Source organism: Ahaetulla prasina, chromosome 1 (assembly GCF_028640845.1).
Source record: "Ahaetulla prasina isolate Xishuangbanna chromosome 1, ASM2864084v1, whole genome shotgun sequence".
NCBI lineage: Eukaryota > Metazoa > Chordata > Lepidosauria > Squamata > Colubridae > Ahaetulla > Ahaetulla prasina.
The window spans coordinates 241,811,841-241,835,215 of NC_080539.1; the positions used below are offsets into that span (position 1 = coordinate 241,811,841).

At 36.1% G+C, this 23,375-nt stretch overlaps 1 protein-coding gene across 5 annotated transcripts in view; it reads left to right on the top strand.

Moving 5' to 3' along the window:
- Window positions 1-23,375, top strand: part of DPP10 (dipeptidyl peptidase like 10) — a 205,679-nt gene that overhangs the window by 128,049 nt on the left and 54,255 nt on the right. For 4 of the 5 annotated variants that reach the window (XM_058194384.1, XM_058194393.1, XM_058194411.1 and 1 more), the window contains 4 exons: window positions 10,625-10,748; window positions 16,100-16,138; window positions 18,468-18,575; window positions 22,022-22,113. In XM_058194384.1, the coding sequence (XP_058050367.1) occupies window positions 10,625-10,748; window positions 16,100-16,138; window positions 18,468-18,575; window positions 22,022-22,113 (363 nt within the window). The remainder of the gene's footprint in view (window positions 1-10,624; window positions 10,749-16,099; window positions 16,139-18,467; window positions 18,576-22,021; window positions 22,114-23,375) is intronic. The other variant, XM_058194401.1, reaches the window with a different exon arrangement.

Below are 23,375 nucleotides of genomic sequence, written 5' to 3' on the forward strand. Positions count from 1 at the left end.
TTGCTATGTGATTTAAATGAAACATCCCAAAAATTCAAAATCAAGAATATTAGCAAAGTAATTGCCTCCTAACTTTCTGAATATAATCATGAAAGACAAAGGGCATTCTTTTGATATCCTTTTGAGATCAAGTCTTGATTGTTAAGATGATAGTATTTTATCTCCAAAGATAATTATAAAGATGACTGTAAACTAATAGCCTGAAGAATTCTATGTATTGGTATCATTCCACCAACAAACAGCTTCTATTATTTACACAAATTATTTTTGTACTAGTATCAAATGTTTTATTTTGTTTATACAAATCATACTATAAGCACTTTTACAATTTATTATATTTTGTTAACCAGATAGTAGTCAAGAGCAATTACACAATTTTTAGAAGAACATGAAGCTATTTACAAAATAGTGTAAAAGAGTATGATAAATAACAACAAAGGAGGAATACAAGAACTCCCAAAGGTGCTTTTTCAAGAGGAAACTAGACTTTCTGGTTTTTCTTTTGAAGACATTTCACTTAGACGTTTCTTGGATGAGAAGCGAAACGTTTTCAAAAGAAAAACCAGAAAGTCCAGTTGCGTCTTGAAAAAGCACCTTGGGGACAGCCATGACCTGAATGACTGAGACTCTCCATAGATGAATGCAAGAACTGTTAGCTAAACAACAACACAACTTTGGGAAGGAAGAGAGGAAGACAAAGAAAAAAAATATTACTCTGATTATTATTATTATTTTTTTGTATAAGAGGGGACAGTAGTAGGCTTTCAAGATTCTGTTATTATATCCCATAACAATAAAGTGGAATTCTGATAGCCCTTCAGTTGTCTGTTCCAGGCCAGCTCTGAAAAGCTGACATCATGCTTGAAAGTCTCACTACTTTATAATAGAACATTTTGGATGAAATGCTCATTTGATATTTGAGGCATCCTGTTGTCTGAAAGATGAGTTGCTGAACATGGTCATAGCATCAACAGCAAGTGATTATATATGATGTGCACAATGCACAATGATGTGGTACATAGAAATTGTGTCAAAATTTTGCTTAACTAGGAGAGACTCAAAACACTTCCATCCAATCAATGTTATTCTCATCAAAGTTTATTAGAGAACTCTGGAGGACTTCAGGATCAATTTTTGACTATAACAACCCAAATGAATTGTTTATAATGGGCTGGGCAACAGAATGTCCTGAACAGTGCTTACATATTGCTTTTCCTTTGAGTCTACAGAAAGGAGGAATAATCAGTTGGCTGTGCCTTGAGAGCATTAATCCATTGCTGGACAATTAATAGATCTTCATTCAAATATAAGACCTTTTGATGATTCAGAAAGGAGTTACAGCAAGTTGCCTCATGGCGAGATGGGTGGCAAGCACATTTAATAAATAAATAAAATTCAGGAGTTTCACAAGCTAAAGCAGGTGATAAAAGATTTCATGAGTATCTAACAGATTTCAATCATAAGACAGAAATATGGAATGGAATGATCTTATTCTGATTGACCAGTTTGGGGAAGGACTTGCTCATGAACTGAGAGATGAATAGGGCAAGGCATATTGTCAAAACGTTGTGTGGCATGTTTTTTTTTAATATATGCATTTCTATAACCACTCAATTCATTCAAGTGACTCTGGGTGGCTTGCAATATTGATGGAAGATTGAAAAAATTGAGACACTGAGGAAAGAATATGGAAAATTTCACAGCGTCTCTGCACCCTTATCCCCCACTCTGTGGAATCCTTACATGCCAACACTGGAGAAGCCATACAAATAAGAGCATGTTTTTGACCATAGCAGAAAAACAGAGAAGGAGAAAACACAGTTTGTTTCTACAGTGGAGCTATAGGACATCTAGCCAAGACTTGCATTGCTAATATACAGATCTCTGAATCAATTATTAAGTGCCACAACTGTGGGACTGTGGACTGTGTAGCAAGCAAATGCTGAAATCATTCCAGAGTGTCAACTTTTGAGAGCCTCATAGATTTCCTTCCCAAGATCTCAACAGAGAGCCTCAGGCAGCGAAGAGTTCAGACAACAGCAGAAAAGCATTTTTTTTTATTCTTGTTACTCTTCATACACTCTCAGACTTAAAAATACAACTCTCCACTCTTCTAGATTCAGGTGCACAGCCAATGTCAGAGATAAGATAATACTGCAGTTTAAACTGCTGACAAAGAGAAATGTTTATTTGTGGAAACAATTGACAGGAAAGCACTTTGACCTGCTTTTATCGTGCAATGTAAAATACTTTTACCACAGATAATAAGTGATCCTACAGAATTATTTCCATTCCATTTTATCACAACGTATTTACATGCCTCATTGATTGGGCTCAAAATAATGATCCAGATGTCCACTGGCAGCAAGGGCCAGTCAAAAGTGTGACCAGCATGATTTGCAAAGTTTCTACTCTTGCCTTCTTTGCAGAACAGTTCTGGCAATCCTCTTCCTTACCAGAAAAGTGCAAAGAGTTTGGTGATGTTTGGGAGAACAAGGAATTAACCTTCCTTCTCTCTTTTTTTATTATAATAATTTTACTAAACGTTACAGTTAAAAAAAAACTGCAAAAAAAGAAAGTGCAGAAGAACAGAAAAAATAATTTAGGAAGAAAAATATTTTAAAAGGTACAAACAAAAAAAAAGAATAGAAATATATAGAGAAGTGACTTCCCCATTTGTTAAAATCAGTATTAATAATTTTAACATCTTATCTTAAAATACAACCATGTCTTCTTCCCATGTCTCAATTCTTATCTATAAAGAGATCCTTAAAATCTCATGATTCAATCCTGGTCATTCAAAGTCTATTATTGTAATAATTACCAGAAATAACAATATAGCTATTTTAACTTTGATCAAATAATCTAGTTTCTGTTCCTTCCTTTTACTTTTAACAATCTTGATCTTTAACCTCTTCAAATAATGTCCTAGTGTTTGTTTTCCTTTCATTTTTTCTTTGTCCTTTTTCACAAAATTCTTCAGTACTTAAAGAGATCGTTTTTGTAACTCAAAATAATATAGCTATCCAAATTGCTCTTTTGGCTTGCCATTTAAATAACCTTTTTAATTATTAAGACATCAGCCAGTTTCATTTGTATATCAAGTTTAACATCTTTTTCCATATTAGTCTTGCAGCTTATTTTTAAATCCACTTTCAGATCAAACTCAATTTTGTCTGATAAAATGTGTTCCTATTCCAAAATATCTTTTAAGGACAGTCTACCTGTAGCATGAAAGGTGGCTGGGTGACCTTGGACTAATCATTCTATTTCAGCCCATTTTGTCAGTCTTGGGCATCAAGCTGGTGGGTGCATTCCTGCTGTAGCAGTGGATGAACATAGGGTTGATCTGTAAAAATATAAAAAGCAGACCCTACATTTGCAGGAAAAATCTATAATAGCATACTCTTTTAAGATTAATTTCTGGATCCATTGCTTACAAATATCCACCAATATCTCCGGTGTTAAAATATTTTGCTCCATTCTAAGTTAGTAAATCAAATTTAAGCATTTTTTCTCTTTTAACTGTTAGTAAATCAGATTTAAGCATTTTTCTTTTTTTAACTGTAATCTTTAGTTCCTTCTGGTTCCCTCTAGTGTCCAGCATTCAAATTCCCATCCTATCGTTTTTTCTTTTAAGAATTCAAAACAACAGCATTTTCCCTCGAGTGTCATGATCCAAGACTCAAACAACTCAGATGTTGAAGAAGAGGCTCCAACAGAACCTGTAGAGTGTCATCCTTAGGAACATTGAGGCTCATCAAACCCAGGAACAGGTGGAAGAGTCAGATGGTTTTGATGACATCAGACCTCCCAGCCCCTACATCTGGTGAGTAGAGTGAAGAGCAGAGCAACATCATTCCTTTAGGCTTCCTGCCAAACAAGGCAGTCAATCTCTTGATTAAAAACAGCTGGCTACAGCATGATTTAAGAGACAGCTCTGATCAATGATCTCTCATGGAAACAACTGTTTGATCTCCAGCTCTTGCATAATGTTCCTGCTCATGTAAGAAACGTTAAACCTCTGACTTTTGGATTGACTGACAACCTTGACCTAGCTTTTGGAATTTTGGACTGATTCTGGACTATTCTTCTGTGTGCTCTTATTTGAAAACAATTCATTCAGGCAAGCATCTGAGACTTTGCTTGGGTTTGCATGCTATTATCTCTTGGCCTTCAGTAGAGTGAGAGATATAGCAGCAGTGTTTGAGTCAGTAATTGAAACCAGAAGCAGGACAATAGGAAGGATTCTTATTAATTTCAAAATCTTATTTTAAATTCATTTAAAGCCTTAATCTTATAACTCTACTCATTCAATTATTTTAATCATCTTTTGCTGTTTATTCTTAAAAAAGAGTTTTTTTTTATGTTCTTAAACTTATTTTTCAAACTTCTTTCACTAGGAATTAAGGAAACTCACCCAGTACATGTTATAAGGCTTGTTCTCCTAATAGTTGAAAAGCAATTAAAAAACTGTTTCCAAAAGTGATTAAGAAATGAGGCTCAGCAGAACTTTATGTCCATATAGGCTACATTGTGGCTATTAACTTAGTGGAAATGTCTTAATTCCCATCCACTCAACTCATCAGCCAACTGCAAAAACCTAATTTTCTACAGTTTATTCATGAGCAGCAGTCCAGAGTACAAGACAGTAATCTTAGAATATCTCCTTTATCCAGAGAGATTTGGCCAGCCAGAAATTGCCATCTGGCCACTGATCTCACCACAATACCATCTCTGCTCCTTTTGTGACAGCTAGTTCACCATGAATCCTCATTGGAAGTCACAATTACCCTTTCTCCTCACCAAGCATGTAACTACATAATTAACTTGAAGTCAGGAGCCCAGATTCCGACTAAGAGACACTATCTTATGTCTATTCAAGAACTGACCACCTTACAAGAGCTTCTGGATGACAATTTGAAGAAGGGATTCATTTCCCCTTGTACAACTCCAGCATCTGTATCTAAGTCTTTTGTATTCAAGAAAAATAATTCCTTGAAAGACTATTCATGATATAGATTTCTGAACTCTGTGACAATTAGAAACCACTACCCACTACCTCTTATTTCAGATCTGCTGAACAACCTTGAGAAAGCACATATTTTCATCAATTTGAAAGACACTTATAGCTTGAAAGAGGGCCATTGAATTTTTAACTGCTTTTGTGGTACCAGGCATGAACATTGGAATTCAAAATGGTGCTATTTTGATTGAATAATTGTCCTGCTATCTATCCAGATTCATAAATCAAATCTTTTCTGATATTTTGTCAAATATGTAGTGCTGCATACTGATGTTTTTAGAGCATCCATTTTTACACAAGATTTGTATTACAAGTGACTTATAGAGATTCCTCAAATATAATCTTTTTACTAAAGGTGGAAATATATTTTTGATATTTTCAAATGAACTATTTGTGTTATTAGACCTCTATAGAGGGAATACAAATTGATCCTGCAAAAGTACAGTCCATACCCTTATAGCAACCATCTAGAAGTACGAAAGATGTCCACTATTTTTATGGGTTTTGCAAGTTTCTACCGATAGAAAACGTTCTCCGTGATTTTGCATGATCCACTCCACAAGACTGTTAACTGCTAAAAAAGGGACAGAGGTTCAAATTGTCTCAAGTGACATCCTTGAGTGATCAGACATCCTGTTCCTTCTCATCCTTTTGTTTTGTAAACAGACACATCAGACAGACACAACATTAGGAGGTATTTTCCAAACATAAAAAATGATGTGGGAAGATCTCCTGCTTTATGCATTTTATTATAAATTGCTTTTCCCAGAGGAAAGGAACCATGGCATTTTCAATAAAGAGTTGCTTATGACCAAAGCAGCATTCCAATATGGCAGACATTTCTTAGAGGGAATAAACCAGTACAGTTACATCTGAAGAATATGGAACACTTACAGAAAGCACAATCCATCATACCTTACAAGATCAGGTAGATTCATTTTTCTCCATTTTAAATTTAATGTCACTTATATATATATATATATATTCACAAAAATCTGAATACGATCTTCCATGCTCAACCCGCTCGATCACAGTCTGGAAGCCAAACAATTTTCCCCTTCTCCGAGTATAGCTCTTCTGGAAAAGGTTATGGGGAGGGAAATAGGCAGTACATCTGTTGGATCAGCCTATTTGCAACAGTAAGATTCATATGTCATATAGACAATCTCCAGAGGACCACAGACTTACTTATCCTCTGTGACTTATATAAGCTGTTTCATAAACATCATGTTCTTCTTCCCTCAAGCACAACTCTACCATGACAATCAAATTGCTGGACCATAGGGAGTGTTTAAGTTTTCATTGGGAGCTCAGAGTTCTGATGCTGAAGAATGAGAGCAGATATCAAGAAATATGTCTTATCCTATCATGTCTATTGCCAGACCAAGACTGCCCTTGCACAGTCAGCCAATTTACTTCAGCCACCCTCTTCCCTATCTGGATCTTAGAATTCTACATCAATGGATTATGTTCCTCATGTTCCTCTTCAACAGGATTACACAACTATTTTAGTGATAGGAGATTTATGTACCAAAATGGCTTATTGTATTCCTTGCAAAGGCCTTCCATTAGCTCAGACATTTTCCAAAACATATTTTTAGTTAGAAGGAATTATTCAGTCACATGATCTTGAATAACAACTTTCAATTCATTTATCTTTGTGTTATCTTGTGTCAAATCAATTATTGGAAAACATGAATCAATTATAACAATATGTGAGATACTATATCCCGTATCAGTAGGACAATAGGACTGAAAGGTTGCAAAATTTTCCCCCTAAAATTCAGTACATTCCTCAATAGGTATGCCTTTCAGGCAATTTATGGCTACTGCCTCTTCATGTTGCCCCTCTATCTTGAACTCTAGCATCCACTATTCCTGTCAGATTTTCTACAGGAGAGAGATAGACTGCTCTCGGCTCCTCTTCAAAGTACACTTAGATTCGGCCAAGGCTGCATATAAATGTGCTATAAATGCAATAAGGCAAGCAGATACCAAGAGTGCAGTGGGAAATTTGTTGAGACTTTCTTAAGTTTTACATTCTGCACATATCAGAAGTTGGATTCAAGGGGGTGGGGGTGGTTTGGGTGGGTGTCCTTTTAAACAACAAATTAACTCAGTGGCTTTTTTTCTATTCAATGAAGATTCATCCGCTCTTCTATTATTATTGCTTATTCATGAAGAACTCCTTGCCCTTGTATCCAAAAAGTGCCTGTTCTCTGGCCCAAATATAAAGAAACTCTGCCCCACAGGCTTTTCTCTTTCAATCCACCATATTTCATTACAGGTCCTAAACTTTTCTCAGGCTGTCTCCTATTCAGTACCAAGAGGAGGAAAAGAAAAAAAATTCCCTTTCAATTTATAAGATTTCAGAGTTAAGTCCTGTACTTTATTCTACCACTGCAAAAAGAATATGTTATTTCTCAGAACAAAGCAAAAGAAAAATATTGGTGTTATACATTTTTTTTCCAACGAGTTGTATAATGAGCCATTTATTTCCCCATATTCATAATGGCTGCTTTGAAACAGTATGCAGTCAAGGATAGCCAGGAGCAACTTCTGAAGCAGTTTTGCTGTCCTGTTACAGCAGGGGTGTCAAACTCAAGGCCCGGGGGCCGGATCCAGCTCATGGGGTACTTAGATCTCGCCCACAGGGTTGCCCTGGAAACAGTGAAGAACTGGCCCATGGTGCCTGTGCCAGCAAAAATGGAGCATGGGAGATCTGCAAGCGGCCTACCGAGCTCCATTTTCACTAGCAGAGAGTTGCAGGAGGTTGTCGCAGCCAAATGGTGCTGTTTTTATTGGCAGAGCACTTTATTTATTATTTATTTATTAGATTTTTATACCGCCCTTCTCCCGAAGGACTCAGGGCAGTGTACAGGCAAATAAAAACAGACTAGACAATAACCTATAAAATGCAGAATTAAAAAACTTATTATACTTGCCTAAAATTTTAAAATATATAAGAATTAAAACCCCGTTTAAAATTAATAATAAAACTATACAATCCGTAAAATTTAAGCCAGCCCCGCGCGAATAAAAAGATGCGTCTTCAGTTCGCGGCGAAAGGTCCGAAGGTCAGGTATTTGGCGTAAACCCGGGGGAAGTTCGTTCCAGAGTGTGGGAGCCCCCACAGAGAAGGACCTTCCCCTGGGGGCCGCCAGCCGACATTGCTTGGCGGACGGCACACTGAGAAGTCCCTCTCTGTGAGAGCGTACGGGTCGGTGGGAGGCATATGGTAACAGTAGGCGGTCCCGTAAGTACCCAGGCCCTAAGCCATGGAGCGCTTTAAAGGTCATAACCAAAACCTTAAAGTGCACCCGAAAAGCGACAGGTAGCCAGTGCAGTCTGCGCAGGAGGGGTGTTACATGGGAGGTACGAGACCCTCCCTCTATCACCCGCGCAGCTGCATTCTGGACTAGCTGAAGCCTTCGGGCGCACCTTAAGGGGAGCCCCATGTAGAGAGCATTACAATAATGCTTGGTCCACCACCACAGGTACCCCCGACATGAGTGACCCCAAACTGGCCATGCCCGCTCCCAAGGTCAAACACAACGCAGCCCTCAATGAAATTGAGCTTGACACCCCATTTTACAGGGATGCTTCTTATGCACTCTCTATTTTTGAAATTTTGAAGTACTTGTATCACCATAGAAACTGCCAATATTCCTCAGCTGATCTACATTAGTCAGCTGAGGAGCCTTTGAGAAGGGCCTTTTGTTTATATATAAATGTGTGTGAAAGAGGTATGTGCAACATATGAAAGGCAAAGAGGGGATAGCTAAGCAATTGAGACCTCACACAAGTTGAAAAAGTGTCTCTGTTTGCTGTTGCATGTAACTGAGGTTCCAAGAAACTCCTCCAAATAAATGAAACAATTGAATTAAGTGTTATGTTTGATGCACCAAATGACAGTGTGAAGGTGATGTCTAAACGTGAAATTGATCTAATACAATTGTAAGATTTTTTTAAGGTTTATTGGAGTATAAAATATATCTGTGTCTACATAATATCTATAGAAATTCCTTTTCTTTTTAGAGTTTACTTTCTGCTTATTTTACTAAGCATGTGTCAAATATTAATAAGTTTTTTAAAGGATTTTTGTTTGTACAATTCCAGAATTTATAAGAAAGAAAGAAAAAGTGGGGGGGGGGGAAAGTATCCCAATACAGGTAGTCCTTGAGTTACAACCACAGTGGAGTCCAAAATTTCTGCTGCTAAGCGAGGAAGTTAAGTGAGTTGCATCCCATTTTACAACTTTTAAGACACAGTTGTTCAGCAAATCTGACTTCTCCAATTGACTTTGCTTGTCAGAAGCTGACTGGAAAAACTACGAGTGGAGATCACATGACCCTGGGATGCTGCAACTGATAACTACATAACTTACCAAGCACCCAAATTTTTATCACATGACCAGTCATAAGTCACTTTTTCAGTGTCGCTGTAACTTCGAACAGTCACTAAATGAATGGCTGTAAGTTGAGAGTACCTAAAAATAATAATAATGCTTCTAACCGTCAAATTGAAATACAGGTAGTCCTCAAGGTACAATTGAGCCGGGACATTGCAACCATCATAAATATGAATCAGTTGTCAAGCATCCAAATGTAAATCACATGACCACGGGGATGCTGCAACGGTCATAAGTGTGGAAAAGAGTCATAAGTCACTTTTTTCAGTGTTGTCATAACTTAAAACAGTCACTAAGTGAACTGTTTTATGTTGAGGACTACCTGTAATGGAAAAGTACAATGTTATTTCAAGATATTAAGTGATAAGAAAATATCACAGATGTCATCAGAAATCCAGGATATTGTTGTAAAATATTTTTCACCTTTTGCTGTGGATTGATATTCTTGTAGGTGGAAACATAAGTACAGGGAGTCCTGTACTTATGGGTTGCTAAGAATGGCAAAAATTTTATGGCACGTAATCAACTAAGAACTTAAGTATTTCTAAGTTTAAATGATGGCAGAACTGGTAATGAAAACTACCCTACATAACTACAGTATTTCTGCATGACAATCTAATAAGTCTTCTAGAGGGAGAGGAAATAGCTCCAACCATAAATGTTATGTGTAGATTCTCTTATATAGCCAAAAATTATTGAATAATGGTATGATATTGTTATGTTCATATGCCCTACCTTTCATTCAGAAGCTCAAGATGACATTGTTAGTACTCCGTTCTCCAGTTTTCACCCACAGTGACAATCCTATTCATTGGGCTAAGAGACAGTGATTGGCCTAAGGTCACCTCATTTTACATGCATTCCACAGTCCAATTCCCTAACTAGTAAATTATACTATCTCTTGTTTGAAGATTATATCTCTGTGTGTATATATGGTTTAGTTTGATAAACTATAAGGCAAAGTATTGTGATCAAAACAACATGAGCATTATCCTACATATTCTGAATATGCTAAAGTAAATTTTGAAGGATGTTTGAATATTAAATACATGAATATAGCATATTCACATTGCCTATTTACCAATATTCATATTGCCTATAGCAATTTTTCAATGTCTTGTATATCTTAAAGCAATTGATACAAACAGCTTGTAACTCCTGTATTTTACAATCCATCTCTGTTTTAGAGAATATTATATAACGATGGTCAAGTGGGTGAGCAACACTAAGACAGTGGTGCGGTGGCTAAACAGGCCTCAAAATCTATCCATCCTTACAGTGTGTGAAACAACTACTGGTGCCTGTAGTATGGTATGACACTTCTTGTTCATTTTTAAGCTTACCTTTTAATAATGGCTGCATATAGGACAAGCTTTAGATGTTTATTTTCACTTCAGCTCATTTCTGTGCATTAACATACATCTTGTGTTAAATATATAGTACCTCTAGTGTGCTTACAGACTAGTGTAGATCTGATGTGCTTACAGATCTAGACAACCTGCCACGAACATAAATATCAGATGATACTTTTGTTCTTCATTCCAACTCCATGAGCTAGAAAATCAGGTAGGGAGAACAGCTGGGTATCCACAAAAATATTCTGAGTTCCAAAAATTTATCTTTATTTGACAAAGCTAAACAGTGAGGAAACAGTTTGAATTCTCAGTAGGATATTTGGCAGCACTTATCCAGGAGATGAAGCAGCAATTACTGGTATTATAACAATAGGCAATTTTGGGATCTCATAATACTGTCAACAGCAAGGTGCTCTTTTTGAAAAGAGCTAATGGCAAACTAGTAATTTATGTCTAAGCCAATTGTTTAACCTGCTTCTGTTGATCAGAAAATAATACAGATGATCTACCAGACTCTAAGCACTGGCCAAGTAAGATTTGTCAGCTCTTATATTAGCTTGTAGAAAATCAGACAATATGATCAATTTAATTTGTAGTTGAAAAAAAAACCTGATGATTTGAATCAATATGATTTTATTATTTTCACTGTATTAGCTAGAAAGAAGTTTTACTGTGTTATTCGAGAGTGTATTTTCTTCTCTTCCTTTCTTTTCAACATCATTCTTTTTTGTTTTGTTTTTCTAGTTTTGCTATTTTTAATTCTTTTGTTATAGAGCCTGTTTTAATAATTACATTTCATTTTTTTAAGGTTTTGTATTTAAAAACAGGACACTGTTTAAATGAGGCTTAGTTTGGTGTAGTAGTTAATGTACCGTGATAGAAACTAAAAGACTGTAAGTTCTAGTCCAACCTTAGACACAAAGCCCACTGTAATTCTCTCTCAGCCCCATAAAGAAGACAATGAAAAATCATTTCTGAAAATCTTGCCAAGAAAACTTCAGGGATGTGTTTAGAAAATCACAAGGAATCAACATTGATTCAAAGGGACCAAATCCACACTCCTATCCTGTTTAAAGAATTAAACACTGTAATTAAAATGTTGACCTATATATTTCCTGTATTATAAATATTGTAGCAATTTAAAGTATTTTTAAAAATATTTTTATTCTCCTGGAGTTTTTTCTAAATATTTTGTATGTATACACAAAACCAAATACATATTCATAACAAAGCATTTTATCTTCATTAACAATACATAAAAGGTTGTGATACTCCTATATAACTTAACACAATGTTAAATATATAATACATATTTGAATTACATTACAAAAGTACTGTAAATGGATGTTTCTTGATAATTTTTTTTTCTTCCATTATACCAACATCACATATCCAAATATATATTAAATACTATGCTGTGCTGTATTTTTTTTTTACCAATAAAGGAGAATATTCATAGCTCAGGGTTGAAATGAGAGGTCCTTACAGCTCTCTGAGCTTGTTTGTTTTCTTGCAGACTTTTCATTATCCTAGTAAGTAAGGAATGCTGTTTATTGTCAGTTTATATTTTGACTTGTCTGTCTGTGTGGATAGGAGTGGTTTTAGAGATTTTTTAATTTTATTTTATTTTGTCAAAATAGTATATATAAGCATAAGCATGAAACAACCATACAACATATAAGCGTATATATAAAGAAAGGAAACAATAGGACAGGAATGGTAGGCACTTTTGTGCTCTTATGCACGCCCCTTATAGTCCTCTTAGGAATGGGGTGAGGTCATGGTAGACAGTTTTTGATTAAAGCTTTTGGGAGTTTGAGAAGAGACCACAGAGTCAGGTAGTGTGTTCCAAGCGTTAACAACTCTGTTACAAAAGTCATATTTTCTGCAATCAAGATTGAAGCGGTTAACATTAAGTTTGAATCTATTGTTTGCTCTTGTATTATTGTGATTGAAGCTGAAGTAGTCTTTGACAAGAAGGACATTGTAGCAGATGATTTTATGAGTTATACTCAGGTCATGCCGAAGGCGGCAGAGTTCTAAATTTTCTAAACCCAGGATTTCAAGTCTGGTGGCATAAGGTATTTTGTTGTGATCAGAGGAGCGGAGAACTCTTCTTGTAAAAATTTCTGGATGCGTTCAATTGTATTAATATCAGAGATGTGGTATGGGTTCCAGCCAGATGAGCTGTATTCAAGAATAGGTCTAGCAAACGTTTTGTATTTGCTTATTTTTATATATATATGTTTTATCTATGTATTTGGTTGGGCTGTTTACTGATAGCTTTTTGGCAGTTTCTTGATTGAAATGTTGTTTACTTGATCGTTGGCCTGAAGTTAACCTTGGAGTTAATCTATGCTAATCTAAGTGCTGATTGCTGGTGGAGAGGTGCTGGAGTCTTTTTGTTCTGTTTTGGGCTGGTTGATTGTCTCTTTTGCATAGTCCATATATGTTGTTAATGTCTGTTTGTCTATTAATGCTGATTTGTCAGAGTGGTAGGCGTCTAGATATTCCCTGGCATTTTTGGATTTGGCCTGGTCTAGAATTGTCATATTTTCCCAATTGAAACTATGGTTGAATTGGTCTATATATTGTGAATTTAAAGAATTTTTGTCACGGATGCGTTCTGCCAGTCTTCTATCTGTTTGTCCTACAAAATGGTTGTTGCAGTTCTTACAGTGCATTTTGTAGGTGACTCCTGTTTTTTCTTGGATTGCTGGGTCTTTTGATTTGTTAGGGTGTTTTGAAGGCTTGTGTGCTATGCTGATTCCATGTGGTTGTAGTAGTCTGTTGGTGATTTCTGAGTTATTCTTGATGTATGGTAAAGTAATTATTTTTTGTGTTTGTGTTGGTTGTGCTGTATTGGGTTGAGTGGTCAGGGACTTTTGATAAAGCTGTGTGGGTATCCATTTTGTTGGAATATGTTCTATAGATGTTCTATTTCTTTTTTCTGCTGTTCTGGGTTGCTGCAATGTATTTGGCCTCATTTAAATAAAGTCCTTACACAGCTTCTCTTGTGGGAGTTGGGTTGTTGCTTTGGTAGTGTAGCACCTGGTTAGTTTGGGTGGTTTTTCTGTAGATTTGCAAAAAATTTAAAAAATGCCTTGTTTTTCCTGACAGTTGTTTGGCATTTTGTTTGTAGAATTCATACATTCATAAATTCTTTAATTTAAAAAAGTATAGTTTTTCTTCATTCTTCCAGTGTTCCTTGTTTGAACTACAATCATGAATAACTGAAAGAAGAGCATGTGTTCTCATTGTTCTCTATGAATGCTGTTCAGAGCATTCATAAAGCAGCCTTTATGAATTTACAGATTTCCCCCATTAAAAAAAAGAAATTATCTTTGAAAGATTACTACTTATAGTAGTGTTGAACAACCTACACTTTTGTGTACTTTTTGTGTCAAATAGAGTTTAGGTATATGAAATTTTGCAGCTAATTTAAATGCACAATAGCTCATAATTATGGCTTCAAAAATATTGGAGCTCTCCAATATATGGATTTCTATGTTCAGAGTATTTGTATGTTTGCAAGTCACCAATTCCAATGATACTCCCATAAAAATTAAAACATTATCTTCAGTTATAACAGGAGTATAACAATCATAATCCTTAGGATCTTTCTTTAGTACATTAAATATTCTTCCAAACAGTTCTGTTTGCACTTCCTTTCTAAAAGACAGTAGAGAGGGTGCTATTCAAATTTTTGGGAGTAGGCTGTTTCATAGAGATGAAGTATTTTGTTTTCAAACACCCAAGGTCTGAATGGGGGGGCACTTAACATCCTTAAAATAACATGAATTCAGGATGTCATTTGGAATTATACAATGCAGGTGGTATTTAGATACCAAACAACCAAACCATTCAAGCTTTTATAGGTAGCCAGGTGTCATGATGATCAGCCCCATACAGTTGGGCAAGAACAAGGAACCAAGAGCTAAAATTCATTCACTCCCTCACTCATGGTTAGTGTGATATAAATTCAAACTAAGACAAATCAACTGGCTGACAAACCATGCTCAATGAGTAGTCCTTAATGGTACTTCTCTACATGGAGGGAAGTAAGCAGGGATATCACAAGGTTCCATTTTAGGACTCTTCAATATCTTCATAAATGACTTAGATGAGGGAATAAAAAGGGAATTCATCAAATTTGCAGATGACACTAAGTGGGTAGAAATTGAAATTCAGCGTAGAGAAAAGTAAGCCAGAAAAACCAAAAGTACACATACAGATTAGGTAAAACCTGGTTTAACAGCAGTAACTGTGAGATGGATCTTGGATTCCTAGTGGACAATAAATTAAATATGAGTTAGCAGTGTGCAGCAGCAGCCAAAAAAGCCAATGCAATCCTAAATTGCATTAACAGAGGGATAGAATCAAAACTAGTATCATGTGAGTATCATGTGAGATACTAGTACTGCTCCATAAAGCCTTGGTAAGACCGCACCTGGAATACTACATCCACTTTTGGTCACCACACTAAAAAAGATATTGGGATTCTAGAGAAGAGAAGAGCAAGAAAAATGATTAGGTGAGCGGATATTATAACATATGAAGAATGGTTGCAGGAATTGGATATATCTATTTTAATTAAAAGAAGGACTAGGGCTGACCAGTATTTGAGGAGTTGTCACAGAGAGGAGGGGGACAACCCGTTTTCCAAAACACCCAAAGTCCAGACAAGGAACAATGGATGGAAACTGATCAAGGAGATATTCAACTAGAAATAAGGATTTTTTTTTTATGACAGAACAATCAACCAATGGAACAGCTTGCCCTTAGAAGTTGTGGGTGCTTCATCACTGAAGGCTTTCAAGAAGAGATTGGAGTGCCATTTGTCAGAAATGGTGTAGGGTCTCCTGCTTGAGCAGGGGATTGGACTAGATGACATACAAGGTTCCTTCCAACTCTGTTAAAGTTCTGTTAAATTTCTCACTCTCTCATATAAGTTAATTAAGGCAGAATCTCTTTGAATGATTTAAATACTTCATCCTAGATCTCGTATCTATTTGATCTAAGTTATCATTTCTGTCAGCCGACTCGTGCAATTGTTTCTTTCTGTTCTTTCTTCCACTCCTTTCACAGCCTCCCCATAATCTATCAAATATGTCCATTTGCTGACATTTCATGAACTGCTCCATATAACTGAAGAGCATTCAGATTGGAAAAGATTGTGGCAGCTAATAAAAATTGATCAATCTATCAATTTTAAGATTCAAAATGCAACCTATTAGGTATATAATTTTCCAATAAATAACTTCTTGATATTTATACATATGTAACTATATTTTGTGTTGTTTTTAGAAGTATGAATTTACATCTGAAGTCTGGCTTTCTAAGCAGGTACAGTATTATTAATTATTTGGAACAAAGTACAGATATTGATGATTTCTTAAAAGCTTGGGAGTAATTTCAGCAGAATATAAAAATAAATTAATTGGTACCTCACTATAGTTGCTGTATTTTTCTGATGGCATCATAGAATAAAATTGTAGTATAAGTCTTCGATTGCTTGCAGTTTTATACTGCCCAGCTTATTCTGATTCCTGGCAGTTTATATTGTATATTACATTATATACATTGACATCGTTAATACAGATGGTTATCCAACCAGGCAAAAGGGAGCATAGGATTCCACAAGATTCGATCCTAGTAGAGGCAGATGTAGGGTTTTCTGCTTGGGCGGGGGGGTTGGACTAGATGACCTGCAAGGTCCCTTCCAACTCTGTTAATCTGTTAAATGGCTTACATACAGAAAGTCTGCCTTTTGGCCCATGACCCCTTAGGTTGCCAAAGGGAAGAGACCTTCAGCTTCTCTTTCCTTCAGAACAATATATAATAAGTCTGCCATTAGACAAATGCCTGATCAAGTATCTAATAAAAATGAATTTCAAAGCATTAGACAAGAAAACATCTCATTATTTGCATATGTAATGATAGTGCAAAATAGCCTTTCATGAGCTTCCCATTTTTAAAATAAAGCCAAAAATTTATAAAATTTAATATTATACATAGTAAATAATTTAAAATACAAGCTTTTGCACAGCTTTGTATGTGCACCACATGTGCCCATTCCTGAATTAGCAGACTCTGCTAATAGTGACTATGCCTTAATCACCTTCAGATTGGACTACTATAATGCACTCCACATGGGGCTGACCTTGAAGAATATCCGAAAACATCCAGATGAAGGTGCAGAATGCTGTAACAAAAGCATTACACCTCTGTTCTGCAAGCTGCATTGGTTGCCAGTTTGCTTCCAGGTCTAATTTAAGGGGCTGGTTTTAATCTTTAAAACCCTTTATGCTATGGCACTGGATTACCCGAGGGCCCAATTTTATCATCCCGCCCTATTGGATGTGGCAGGGAAAGCATATTGTATGTCCTGTCAGGGAACTACATTTGGTGGGTCTTGTGAGGTGGGCTTTCTCTGCTGCAGAGCTTGCCTTATTTATTAATTAAAATTTTATGTTGCTCTGGGCAGATTACAATATAATAAAAAAGTAACAAAAATAATAGAAAGCAATTAAAATTGAGAGGACTAAATACAAAACTAAAAACCAAGGAGATGGACGGTCTGGGCGTGGGGATCTTCTCTACTGTGACAGCCATCTCCAATATAGCAGGCCCCTATCAGGGCCTCAGGCCAAACAGTAGAGCCAAGTTTTCAGACTCTTCCAGTGGCCAGGAATGCGGGGGAAGATCTCACCTCTAATGGGAGAATATTACAGAGAGCAGGGGCCACAGAAGAAAATACTCTTCCCATAGATCTAACCAGCCAAAATTCTTTGGCCTATGAGATCTTAAAGTAAGCCTCTTCCACGGGAACTAGTATGGCAGGCTGTATACACACACACACACACACACATATACAAGTGTGAAGTGATTATCATGGACTATATTTGTATTTTCAGATATCCACAATCCATAAGAAAATACAGACATAGCCAATGATTCACACTAGTAACTAACTGGAAGACAGAAGTTTCGTGTAAGTTTCCTACAGTGTTAATGGTAATTACCGGTATATTTCACTGTAAAAAAGCTGTCTTGGATTCCAGGAGGTTAGCCCTCTTTAAGTAATTGTCTGGAGGTCAGGAGAATTGTACTTACATTTCCTTCAAGGTGAGGAGGTCTCTCAGAATGTTCCCAGAGCCAGCTTGCATAGAAAGGCTTCTTGTGTTCCTGTGAAGGCAAGTTCAGTTTCCCTTTGGACCTCCATGCAAAATGCATGGAGGTCAGGAAATCAAGGTGAGACCTGCCTATGAACTCTATTCTCTATTTACCTTAAGCCATCCATAAATTAACCTAAAGGCACAAAGAAGGATTTACTCTATTGCAAAGCAGTTTAAAATTGTTATTTTGGGGGGGGTGGGGGGGTGGAGGGGAGAGTTTTCTAAGTAATGGAATTGCTTCTTGAATTATTTTTGTGCTTTATTATCTTGACTCTTTATTCATTTAGAAGACATCTGTAGCCACCCACCTTACGCACCATGACCCTGAGTGTCTTATAAGCCATTGTAAAAACAGTAAAAAACATAAAATCATATTTATGCCATAATATATTGTTTATCTTCAATGTGTTCAGTTATTTGAATATGCCATCCGTAAAAATGATAGCATATATGAGGTAGCTTTTAACAAGAATATTTTTCTCTGCTTTTTTTTATAGAATGAGGAGCCAGTTTTTTCTAAAGATGGCAATACATTTTTTATGACAGTTCCAGTTAAACAAGGAGGTCGTGGAGAATTTCACCATATTGCTATGTTTAATGTTCAGGTGAGCTTCTTTTACTTAAGTTAGATTCCAGCCACAGAAACTGATTGGGCAGCTCTGAGCAAATTACTGTCTCTCAGCTCAGCCTACTTCACAAGGTTGGTGTTGCAGGGAATAACAAGTTTTTTTTTAAAAAAAGTGCTTAGATATAAGTACATACAAAATAAAAATACAATAAACAACACATGGGTAAGTATTCATTTTTTCTCTTGGATGATCAGAGGTCCTTGAACTTTTAGCTTTCCTATAGAATATTACACTAGTCTAAAGGTAAATGTTCGGTTCAAGGAGTGATATTACTAAAATTATTGTACCAAAAAAAAAAAAAAAACCTTGCTCAACCTGACATTTGCCACCAGTGTTGCCATGAAAGTTAGCATTCCACTATATTCTAAAACACTAAGTTAACTGGCCACTGCTATTTTTAAAGGAATGTTATACAAAAAAACATCTCCCAATTATTTTTTGTGGAATTCCTGTATGAATCCCTAGATATGTAACAAACCAGTATGTTCTCTCCCTCCCTCCCTCCCTCCGTCTCTCTCTCTCTCTCTCTCTCTTTCTCTCTCTCTCACACACACAAACACTGTGGTCTATGACAGAATATATCTTGCTGGGGATCTAGAATTCTAATTGGATCAGATTAGTTCCAGAATTGTCTTGCTTTCCGGAATGAGGATGTACCATAAATAAACTAGCCCCTCCATATCCCTAATGCTGTTACCAATTTTGCAAAGAAAATTAAGAAATAAATCTCTCCTAGGATGAGGAACATGCATTAAAAGATTTCCTGTCCAAAACACTATATTCAATGAACTTTTGATGATACAATTCTAGGCACACAGTTTTAAATTCAATCTGAGCCAAAGACAAACAAGACCCTGTGCTCAAGCTCTGTTTGATTCTTTTTAAAGTTAGTGGAAATATTCTATTTCATATTTCAATGGATATTAATACAGATATGGATACTAAACACAGATGTTTTCATTAAGAGAAGACTCTATTGCACAGTTTTAATATTTACAGATTATTTGTGAAATATTTCTTGGTGACCATTATTTCTTCTTTCTCCTATTTTTCTGCAAGTAATATATTCACCTTATTAAACTAAAACATCATTGATGCTAATAGAAGAGGATATTTGTAGCTCAGTGTTGAGCTGTGGAGTCCTTAGTGCTGAGTTGTTGTTGTTTTTTTCTGACTATGTTTTATTACCCAAGTAGATAACATCTTCAGCTAATGCTATATACTGTGTGTGTCAAGTATTCAGACATTGTGTCATGTCCCACCCTCACTCCAACGAACGAGTCAAGGAAGTCCATAACAAACTTGGCAACGAAGCCTCTGCAGCTTGCCAAGTGCCTTCGAGGTTTCTCAGAGCAGGCAGGAGTCCAAGTTGTGACTTCAGCGATAGGGTCCGGTATCAGCAAACTAGATAAGACTTTGCTTGACTCAAGGTTGGAATGCCAAAAGCAGGTCCTTTATATAGGCTGTGGGGTGTGGCTCCATGACTCAGCATTTATCCAGGCCTGCCCCATCCTTCCTTCTGCTGGCGTCGCCTCTCAGATCTCCGGAAGCGAGGGTCCACCCACCCTGAATTGTCTTCAACTGGATCTGCTGTCAACTTCTGGGAAAGGGAGGGGTCAGAGGGAGTAGGCCTGGGAAATTCCACCACCTGGCTGGCTTCCTGCTCTGAAGGCTGAGCCAAAGGAACACACGCTGTATGAGTGAGGTTTATTGGGCTTCTCCTTTCACTCCTTGAATCCTCTCCAGGCATGGGGCCAGGGCCAGGGGCTGGAGTCATGACAGGCCGTTCATCTTCATTATCAGACTCGGAGTCTGATAAAAGGCCCGGTTGGAGATGGGAGGGGCCTGGCTGAGGAGAGGAGGGAGGATGAGACACAACACATTGCATCTATATACTATAATTTTCATTATCAGAAGACTAAGATAGAGTTCCTTGCTCGTGGAAATATTTATAGCCTAACTAAATAAACATTAAGGGAAAAAGACCTAACAAAATGTAATATTTGCTTCCTTGAATCCCATTGAGATGAACTATTTAAGGACATGTAGACTGCTATAGGATATGCTGTCATTGAGAATTCAAGGGAATTAACAGTGAGATACAAGAATTGGATATCTGTTGAACTGTACTTTCCAACCCCCCCCACCCCCACCCCCGCATGGATATGTATGGACATCAGTGTTTTTGTAACACAGGTATATGCTCAGCAAAACAAATGCTATAATTTGTAAGGATTGTGTCATCATCATCATTAATCACCATCCAAACAGACTTTCTCACTCAGTCCCTTCCTTTCAATCCATTCACTTTTCTTTCATTCAGTTGTTGTTGTTGTTTTAGTTTGATCCTCATTCTGTAATATGTCTCAATCACCTCAGTGTACTTCAGGAGTACCTGGGTGCAAGGAGAGGCTCAAGGAGTCAAAATAACAGCTGCAACTATACAACTGAAACCCTGACCCTTTTTTACATGCAATTTAGGTTGCTATATTGAGGTTTTTTTAACCTCTCTGCCAATGCCACAGCTATATTACTTTGGTATTCATCACTCACTTTTGCATTGCATCTAATTCCATTCATTCTTGGCCCTATCTCTATTTTACTGCAAACTTAAATAACTCATTTTCATTGCATTCAGCCTACATTTTTTGTATTTCTGACACAATCAACTTACATTTTCATACAAGACAATATCCAGACGCACCCTCTTATTCAAGGCTATTTTTGCTTATTTCAACAAATATTCATTCTTCACAATAGCCTGCATACTATGTGCTATCTTTCTACCAACATTTATCTGTGCATTCATTTTCCCAACTTCAGTTAACATTTTATCAAGATACACAAAGTCAGCTATTTGCTTATTTTTTTACCGTTTGAATAAAACTTGTGTTAATTCATTCATTCCATTTTACCTGTCAAACACAAATACCTTCAGCTTTGATTCATGAATTTTCAGATTCATGTTTCTCACTACATCACACAATATATCTAACATTTGCTGCAAGCCGTTCATGCTCCCAGGCAAAATCACAGCATCATTTGCATACATATACCTTTCTCAGTCAACAAATCTTAAGCAACATTATGAGAATTCGTATAAATATATCTATAAATATATTTTAACATCACCACCTTGACAACATACTTTCTTATCTTATTCCCTACTAAATATATTTCATATTTCTTATGCATCTTTCATCTCTTAATTTTACAAACCCTAAATATACCTATTTTTTATTTTTCATTTCATTTGTTAATTTGTGTTTTGTTCCATTCATTTCTCTTACTTTCAATTTGCAGCATTTTATATATCCTGACTGATACCAAAGGGGCCCATAGAATTTGACCCCTGCTCATTACTTAGATCAATTAAGGGAAGTCATGGAAGAAAAAAGGTTAATTTTTTTTTTTTTTTGCAGATCAAAAATGAACAATTTAGTATACGACATCTGACATCAGGGAACTGGGAAGTTATAAAAATCTTGGCATATGATGAAAATACCCAAAAGATGTGAGCATTATTTTTCTTTCTTTGTTCAGGTAAAATATCTGTGTTATCAAGATAGAATTAATGTTATTGGTATAGCAATGTTAATTATGTTTCTTTTGTTATTAAATGCTAATAGTAGCCTTGAACCATAAGTACGAAGACAAACTGTATTTAATCTGTTGATATATTCTAGGAACTATTACAGCCTAGGCTAGGCTAGGCTAGGCTGTAATAAATTCTGCTTCAAAGTATTGATTGAAATAAGAAAATCCAAACACTGGGTTAGGCAACAATATTTCCAAGTGGTCTTGCTTTAGAATCATAAGTAGTCAGATAATTAGGATTTAAAAATTAAATACATTTTCACCCTTGGATCTCTCACTTTTAAAATCTGCTTAGCTTCGAGAATAATAAGGAATGGTTCTTGCTGTTTTTTCTTAGGTTGTAAATGGATGTGCTTCCCAGTACTGTTAACAGAAAGGATTTCTCAGGGACTCCTGAAAAATATCATTTATTAATAATTACCTTTGTTAAGACTTCAATCCTTGTTGAATGTGATGAGATTTATAAAAGATTTCATTTAAATATGTAGAAGTGTTGAAGCTATTTTCCAATATAACATGTTTAGTTATTGGTGCCTAGTATAAGAATGAGTTAAAGTCTCTGTTGTCTTTTAATATCTCAGTTGTCTTTAATACAAGCAAGGTGGGCACTTTAAAAACCTGCGTTCTTTCTCTCAGAACAAGATCAGTTGTTCTGCCTGATCATTAGTTAATTTGCTTCTCCTTTTTAATCTGGGAGAATTGAGGCAGACAATCTCTTCTGAACACAAAACAGTAAGACTTCTGATAAAAACAAGTGTTTTAATCATTAATTACGCTCCATCGGCATAGAACATAGTATATGCAATAGTCCAATTTGTATTTTATTTTTACAAAGCCATGTATGCTAATTCTCAAGTTTCCTTAATCACCTGAGGACACTTTCTAGTCAACATGAATGATCATAATGTTAATGATGATAAAACTGTATGCATTGGATATCTTACCCTGAAAGGGGAAAATAAGTCTAGAATTGTGAAGTTTCTTTGCTAATGAAAAATTAAAAGCAAAGTAAAGATAGGAGCAATGTAAAGAAATAAGCCAGTCTCAAGATGTTTTGTGGATAGCCCCTTCAATTGATCTAATGGTAAGAATGATCCTGCTCTTCTCCTATATCACTCAGATCCTTAGGTCTGATGTTCTTTATGTTTATTATCTACAGCAAATTAGTACATATTCATC